The 8,694-nt window shown below is 52.4% G+C and overlaps 1 protein-coding gene across 1 annotated transcript in view; it reads left to right on the top strand.

Moving 5' to 3' along the window:
* The first annotated feature begins 1,009 nt into the window (after nt 1-1,009).
* The window catches only part of heca (hdc homolog, cell cycle regulator), a 25,141-nt gene continuing 17,456 nt past the window's right edge, over nt 1,010-8,694 (top strand). The window contains 7 exon segments of the mRNA XM_038816506.1: nt 1,010-1,611; nt 5,239-5,603; nt 5,606-5,739; nt 5,741-6,011; nt 6,013-6,087; nt 6,089-6,242; nt 6,245-6,298. Coding sequence (XP_038672434.1) covers nt 1,443-1,611; nt 5,239-5,603; nt 5,606-5,739; nt 5,741-6,011; nt 6,013-6,087; nt 6,089-6,242; nt 6,245-6,298 — 1,222 coding nt within the window. The 5' untranslated portion in view covers nt 1,010-1,442.

Below are 8,694 nucleotides of genomic sequence, written 5' to 3' on the forward strand. Positions count from 1 at the left end.
ACTTCTTCAGACCTACCGAGCTGCAACCAACACCTGACAACAACCCTATGTACTGAGGTTCACACGAAAGCTTGGGACAGCCACTGATGGAAAGGCCCTCATCTGCGGTACACTTGGGACAGGAAGCAATGAAAAATCCCTCAGGCTGTAAGTTTGACATCATGGGTATGGTAAATATTAACTGTAATTGTAAATGTAAGTAGTGTACATTACTGGAAAAAACAGCATTGATTTGCAGCTTATGTAGTGTCAACTTTTAATTTTCCTGTGGCATACTTTTATAAATAAAGTATATTTTGGTGGGGAGGGGAAAAAACATTTCTTTAGAGCTTAATCCCTCAGAATTTGTGACCTCACAGAATAAACAGTGCAGAAAGAGACCATTTGGCCCATTGAGTCTGCACCAGCCCTTGGAAAGAGTACCCCACTTAAGCCCACACTTCCACCCTATCCCCGTAACCCCATCCGACCTTTTTGGACACCAAGGACAATTTATCACGGCCGATCCACCTAACCTGTACATCTTTGGACTGTGGGAGGAAACCGGAGCACCCGGAGGAAACCCACGCAGACACGGGGAGAACGTCAGACTCCGCACAGACAGCGAGCCAAACTGGGAATCAAACCTGGGACTCCGGAGCTGTGATGCAACTGTGCTAACCACTGTGCTACCGTGCTGCCATGAAATACCATATTGTACGTTGCAAATATTTTTCCCCAAAATGTACTTCATTCAGAAAATTTATGTAAGCACATCCCTAAACATTATGACTTGAAAATTACACCAAGAAGAAGAGCATTGAACTTGTCTCCGTGCATGTCCAAGATTTGGAGCTGCCCAGAGCCAAACATCTCCCACTCCCCCCATTCTGTGACTCCAGTGGTTACCTGTCCCGCCCGTTTAATACACTGAGGGGCGGTGCTTGGCACCTATTTGACTGACAGCGCGAGGGACCAATCATTGCCCGGGGTTCGCTGTTGAGGCTCATTGATGGAAGGGGAAGCAAACAGTAATGTGACGTTGTTGCGTTCCAGGAGCGAGCGCGGATACATTGAGATTTGGAACGTTGACCCGGGAACGAGCGCGGATACATTGAGATTTGGAACGTTGACCCGGGAACGAGCGCGGATACATTGAGATTTAGAACGTTGACCCGGGAACGAGCGCGGATACATTGAGATTTGGAACGTTGACTTGGGGAGCGTGTTGCATTTTTGCAGCTGGAGGAGATGGGAGATGCTGCTGGACACGCCTTCCCCGTGCACAGCGCGTAGCGCTGCCCCTTGTACCGTGCGGGGAGGGAGGATCGCCGTGATAGACAGGCGCACACACGTATATATTAACAGAGACAGATAGAGACAAACAAGGGGAAGAGGGTAGCAAAGCAAGCTCTAACAAGCCGAGCGGGGCGAATGAGCCCAGGCGCCAGCCGCCCCGGATCATGCCGAACCAGAAGAACGTCAAGGGCAGGAAAAACAAGCGCACCAACAGCAGCGGCGACGAGCAGGACGCTGCGGCCGGGGCAGCCGCATTTGCAGCCGGGGCCGGTGCAGCGGCGTGTGGGGCCGGAGCAGCGGCAGCGGGCCAGTCGGAAATCAGCAACGACCATGGTGAGGGGCAGAGCCTGCAGCGTGCAATTCACCTAACCACACACACACAGAGCGAAAAACATCCTCCACCGATTGCAGATATTTCAGAATGCACCTAGCCAGTGTTGCAAAATCTGTCGCCCTTTTATTTTGCAGTGGGAGCAGGGAGCTTAAAGTTTATTTTGACGCAGCACATGCAAGCAAGATTGTGGAATGTTTACTACATAAAGAACACATCAAGGATGTCAGCTGGGTTTCTGTTTTGTCAGATGCCAGTGTGGTTAGGGGCCCTGTGTCAGTGCTGACTAAACTCAAAACACTGCCCTGAAAGAGGATATCACGTGTCTGTCCGCTCTTCCTTTCTTGTTTTCGCGCGATTAAGAGATGAATGCAGTGGGGAGAAGATGGAATTAACCCGTGTTGATTTCCCCTTGAACCCACTTTACACATGGGGAGGGGCGTGTCTAACCCATTTCCTTCTGAGGGTTTAACCATTGATCGCAGGTGAGCTGTCCCACATTGGGAGCTGGTGCCCTGGTGTGAGAGCCACACTTTATTTACTAACAGGAGGGGGTTCGCTGAGGAGTATTCACCCCTCATTCTTCTAAACTCCACTGGGTACAGTCGACCCGACCTGTTCAACCTCTCCTCCTAAAGTAAGCCCTTCATCCCATCCTTTCGTTACAACCTTAGAAGGTCCCGGAGTGCTCATAGGGATTGAACAATCTTTTTATTTAATTATGTCGCCACTTCAACAGTGCATGAAGCTTGTAAGATCCTGGGGTGGGCGGGGGGAGCTGACTGGGAAGATGCTTCCTCTTATGGGGTGAGCAGAGTAAGAAGTCTCATAATACCAGGTTAAAGTCCCAACAGGTTTGTTTTGAATCACTAGCTTTCGGAGCACTGCTCCTTCCTCGGGTCCAACGGTGGCATCTCCACATCTTATGGGGTGATCTAGAAAGGGGGTGCTCCGGTTTCCTCCCACAGTCCAAAGATGTGCGGGTTAGGTGGATTGGCCATGCTAAATTGCCCGTAGTGTCCTAATAAAAGTAAGGTTAAGGGGGGGGGGGTTGTTGGGTTACAGGTATAGGGTGGATATGTGGGTTTGAGTAGGGTGATCATGGCTCGGCACAACATTGAGGGCCGAAGGGCCTGTTCTGTGCTGTACTGTTCTATGTTCTATGTTTCAAAATGAGGGGTCTCCTTTTAAAACCGAGGGTGAGGAGAAATTTGATCTTTTAAAGGGCTGTTTGTCTTCCCTGGTGGAGACTGGGTTACTGAATTAGACAGGTTTTTGATTGACAGAGGAGTGCAGCGTTATTGGGGACCAATTGCAAAGTGAAGTTAAGGCTGCAATCAGATTGGCCATGATCTTATTGCATGGCGGAGCAGGCTTGAGGGCCTCTTACTGCCTATGTTGTTAAAGAATGCCTCTAACTTAATAAAATGTCCCAAGGCACTTCACAGACTTCAATTTAATTGAGTCATTATGGGGGTGATATTAGAGACGGGTGACCCCCAAAACTTGTTGAAAGAGGTAGGATTTTGGGAATGTGTTGCAGGGGGCAGGCACGGTTGAGGGACGATGAGATGGATAAGCCAGGATTGTTCACTATGGATTGCAGGAGAGACGCAGATTGCGAGGAAATAAAGTGGAGAGGAAGCATCTTTTTCCCCTTCGGTGAGGGCTTTGCGACAAAGGGGACATAGGAAGGAGGCTTCGAGCGGGTTTGAGTGGAAATGATTTTGCCCAGAGGATTCTGGGGATCTGGAAGTGATTGCCTGTAATGGTGGTTGCGGCAGAGACCCACCATGTTTAAAAAGTACTTGGGGCACTTGATGTATTGGAGCCTCTTAAGGTTACACTCCCAGAAGCTGGAAGGTGGGATTCTGCTGGATGGCTGCATGCCTGACAGTGCAGCCACGATGGGCTGAACGGCCTTGCTCCGTCAATCTATGAATCCCTGACTGTTGTAATGTAGGAAAAGGCAACCATTGCTGAGGCAGACACGGAAAACCGGTGGAAAACTTTGCTTCCTCATCCTGAAGCCGCTGCGGCGTTCTGTATCTGTGGAGAGGGGCATTTTGATCGGCTCCTGTTTGGCTCCACATGCAGGGCGGCAGAGCTCGAAACGCTTGTGGTATTTGGTAGGTGAGTGGGGTCTGAATTTGAGCGGGTGGGGTTGGCGAGAGCTGGAATGTAGATGAGGCATGGTGGTCCCTGGTTGTGGCTGCCAGTGCGGGTAAAGCCCTTGCTGAAGTTGGCACTTGTCTGACTGTCTCGTCCCAGCCGGACACTTCCCTCGGATTCCTGCTTCTTCCACATCTTTGCCACTGCGTGAGAATTGCTGTCAGCAAACTGCCCGAATGACACTTGGCAACACAGTTTGTGACTGCACACGGGCGAATGAGATGCTGCATTTACACAGTTTATAGTGTAGACTACTCCCCCCACCATTACCTCATGGGATAACGAACCTACGCACACTATGCCAATCTATTGGGGTCAGTACACTGAGGTCATGGATTCAAGTCCCAGTCCAGTGACTTGGGTGCAGGGGTGGTGCAGTGGTTAGCCCCGCTGCCTCACAGCGGCGGGGACCCTGGTTCAGTTCCAGCCTTGGCTGACTGCCTGTGTGGAGTTTGCACCCCCCCCCCCCCCCCCCCCCCCACCCCCCGGCTGTGTCTGCGTGGGTTTCCTCTGCGTGCTCCGCTTTCATCCCACAGTCCAAAGATGTGCAAGTTAGGTGAGGTTATGGGGATAGGGCAGGAGGAGTCGGCCTAGGTAGGGTGTTGATGCAGACTCAATGGGCCGAATGGCCTCTTCTGCACTAGGAATTCTACGGCTGTGCTTCACCTGACCCCCCCCAATGCCGTCTTTTAGTATGATGCATTAAACCCCAAAACCCATTCAGCTCTCTCGGAATGATATAAAACACTACTTTTGAGGACGTGCAAGGGGAATTCAACCTGATTGTCCCGATCAATATTTATCCTTCCAGCATCGCCGAGCACACATTATCTGGTCGTTATCCCTCCACCGTGTGTGGGATCTTGCTGTGCACAAATTGACTGTTGTGTTTCACACAATATTGGGATGTTGCGGGGGCGGGGGGGGGGGGGGGGGGGGGGGTGGGCGGGGGTGGCTGGCCTATCGAGTCTACGCTCGATCTTCTTGTGGAGCAGTCCAATTAATTTCATTCCCCGGTTCTTTTTCTCTGTTTATTTATCCAACTCCCTCTTGGGCCCGTGTCTGGCCTATCAGGCAGCACATTCCAAATCCTAACCCTCGTTGCAATTAACAAATTCTTCCTCGTGCCACCAGTCACCTTAAATCCCAGTCCTGGTTATTGACCCTTTTGGAAATAGTTCCTCTTTGTTGACTTTACCAAACGCGTTCATGACTTTCAAACCACCCTCTTGAATCTCCTGGTAACCTCCAGCTTCCCCGGGTCTATCCATACAACTGGAATCTCTGGAGGTCCTGGCCGGTGCTATATAAATGCAAGTCTAATGTTGAGCTCATTGAATCCCAATATGTGAACCTCATTACTGTGCGTCTTTCTACTATTTGTTGCCAGTAATTGGCCCTATTGGAGGCTGCGGCTGCTGTTTCAGTGATGTGTTTTTGCCTGTTTCATTTCACAGAAGCCTCCTGCGCCTCGCCGCTGGTGTGCAGCTTTGGGAGGCCGGTAGAGCTGGACAAGGATGACTATCAGCGCGTGGTGTGCAATAATGAGCACTGCCCGTTTGGCAACTGGATGCACCTGCAGTGCTTCTACGAGTGGGAGAGCAGCATCCTGGTGCAGTTCAACTGTATTGGCCGGGCCCGGAGCTGGAATGAGAAGCAGTGCCGCCAGAACATGTGGACCAAGAAGGGCTACGACCTGGCCTTCCGTTTTCTGCTCCTGCCGCTGTGGGCAGGGCACCTGAGAAGGACGTGGACCTGGTACCAGATTCGCCGGCGGCAGGACGACAAGAAGAAGAAGGCGGGCGCCGTTGCCGGCGGCTCTGAGCGGGCAGCGCCAAGAGCGGCGAGCCGCTGCCCGAGGACGGCAAGAAGTGCAAACTCAACCGGTGTGCCCCGCCCCCACGACGGCCAGCGGCCGGCCATTCCGTGGACCGGCAAAACTCTCAGGAGAAAGGAGCCGGCAACGGCAGCCAGGGGCCCGGGCTCAAAAGACCACTTCCGGTCGCCCTGCGGCTCCCCCCCCGAACAGTCTCCGCCGTCTTCGGCCCACCCCTACCTCTCCTTCTCCGCTGGCGTTCCCCGCGGGGCCCGTCACCTGGGCGAGTTCCTCAAGACGGCGCTGCACGCGGAAGACCTGCCGGAAGCTGCTGCCCAGCGGCGCGCGGTTCGGCCAGCCGGACTTGGCCCCGGGGCCTCCAGCCTGGGGGCGCTGGACTCGCCGGTGCAGTTTTCTTCTCCGCCGGCTGGACCTCTCCGAGCTGCTGACGCACGTGCCCAAGCACAAAATGAACACCTACCACGTGCGCTATGGAGGACGATGCCCAGGTGGGCCAGGGTGAGGAGCTGAGGAAGTTCATCTTGGCAGCACTGAGCGCCAGTCAGAGGAATATAGTGAAACTGTGCGCTGTGCCACAAGATCTCCCCGTGTTTGAACTCTTTCCACTGGTGGACGGAACTCTCTTCTCAGCCCTTCCAGACACGATGAGATTGAATACGATGTCCCCTGTCACCTCCAAGGTAGGTCCCACATCCTGTTCAATGGAACACTCCTTTGTGTAACAAAGAATGCCAAACTCCAGGGCAGCTGGTACTTATGTAGCGATTTGGATGTAATAAACATGCCAAGGTAACTCACAGGTGTGTCATACATAAAACAAAATGTGACACTGAGGCAACACGGGAGATGTTGGTTGCAAACGGCCAAATGCACGCTGCCGAGGGGTAGATTTTACAAAGTGTTTTAAAGGAAGTGGCGAGGTGGGCAGGTTGTGAGAGGATTCCAGAGCGGAGGATCAGGCAGCTGAAGGCACGGCTGCCAATGATGGAGCGACGTGACAATGTGGAGGGCCCGAGAGGCCAGAGCTGGAGAATGCAGAGATCTCGAGGAGGTTACAGAGGGGGCGAGGCTGTGGAGGGATTTGAGAAGCAGGATGACGGTTTGAACATCGAGGTATTGTCTGGACCAGGATCCATGTTGTTCAGCGAGCCCAGGGGGGGTAACAGAGGGGACGGGCGGTTCAGAACGAAGCTGGAGGTTCAGTGGCTGAGCGAGGACCTTTGAGTTAATTTGGGAGGTCCCTTCAATGGAGATCCTCTTTGCTTCTCTACCTGTTACTTTAGCGCATCTTCCTCGTTGCCGTAGGAAACAGATTCTAAAACATGACCGGGAAAGATAGTGTAGTGGATATGGTCATGAGACTGATCATCCAGCTGAGCAGAAGTTCAAATCCTACACCAGGCGCTTCATATTCACTGAAAAGCTGGTCTTGCTGTCACAAGGGGTTGGTTTAGCTCACTCAGCTAAATCGCTGGCTTTGAAAGCAGACCAAGGCAGGCCAGTAGCACGGTTCGATTCCCGTACCAGCCTCCTCCGAACAGGTGCCGGAATGTGGCGACTAGGGGGCTTTTCACAGTAACTTCATTGAAGCCTACTCGTGACCAATAAGCTATTTTTCATTTTCATTCACAAGTAGGTTTACATTAACACTGCAACAAAGTTACTGTGAAAAGCCCCTAGTCGCCACATTCCGGCGCCTGTTCGGGTACAAGGAGGGAGAATTCAGAATGTCCAATTCAACTAACAGCACGTCTTTCAGGACTTGTGGGAGGAAACCGGAGCACCCGGAGGAAAACCCATGCAGACACGGGGGAGAACGTGCAGACTCCCAACAGACAGTGACCAAAGCGGGAATCGAACCTGGACCCTGGAGCTGTGAAGCAACAGTGTTAACGACTGTGCTACCGTGCCGCTCTGTTGCTAGAGAAGGAAGTCTGCTGCTCCTGCCTATGTGTCACTCCAACCCTACAACTGTTGTCTGTTAGGTGGACGAGGGTCACTGATGAAGAGAATCCTTTGGGACTGAGATTAGGAGAAATGTCTGTACTCCAAATGTTCACGTTAGATTTTTAGGATATTAAAGGAATCCAGGGATCTGGGTATAAGTGCGGGGCGATGTAACCCAAGGGAGGAGATCTTGTCGAATGGCAGAGTTGAAGGGCTGTAAGGCCTAAAACTGCTCCTGGTCTTATTAGCTGCCCTCTGAAGGGCCGGGCAAACCACTCGGTTCTATCAAACAATGGAGAGATGTTTCATCGCCACCTTCTTAAGACGATGTTGCCAGCCTTGCCAACGACGAACACTCCCTGACAATGAATGGGTTAAAAGTAATGTGACTGGGCCCTCCACTTGTAAATTATGACGTGACAACTAGGTGCCATTCAGAAAAAGCAGTAGCAGGCTTGGTGTTTTAATGGGTTGTCTGACAGCACCTCTCCGAATTGGTCAGATTTGCGCTCAGGACCCAGTACACTTGGTGTTGCCCGCGCTGCCGTGTCCTGTTTTATTTTTGCACACAGCCTGTACTGGGTGAAGTTGCACGCTGGAATTCCCTGAGCAATATTGCGTGCACTGCTTGTAGACAGCACAACGTGACTGATGGGCAGGGAACACTGTGCAGGAATTAAACTGCATCTTCTGGACTAAAGCGTCTTAACTGAATTTGATGCTTGTGGAAACATTATACTCCAGGCTGCACACCTGAAAGGTCTTCATCAGCACACGCTCAAGTCTTGTTACTAACAACAACAACTTGCATTCATAAAGCACCTTAGATGTAATAAAATATACGGGAGAGGGTGGAGACAAGCAGGGAAAAGAGAAGGGGGAAACGATGAGGGGAAGGGGGAAAGAGGAGGGGATGGTGGGGAGGTGAGGAATTTGAGACAGAGGAGAGAGGGGAGAGGATGGGGGGGGTGATAGGGGAGAGAGGGGCGTGGTGGGGGTAGAGTAAGGGGGGGGTGGGGGGGTAGAGTAAGGGGGGGGTGGGGGGGGGTTAGAGTAAGGGGGGGGGGGGAGGGGTAGAGTAAGGGGGGGTGGGGGGGGGGGTAGGAGTAAGGGGGGGAGTGGGGGGGGT

This window comes from Scyliorhinus canicula, chromosome 1, assembly GCF_902713615.1.
Source record: "Scyliorhinus canicula chromosome 1, sScyCan1.1, whole genome shotgun sequence".
Taxonomy (NCBI): domain Eukaryota; kingdom Metazoa; phylum Chordata; class Chondrichthyes; order Carcharhiniformes; family Scyliorhinidae; genus Scyliorhinus; species Scyliorhinus canicula.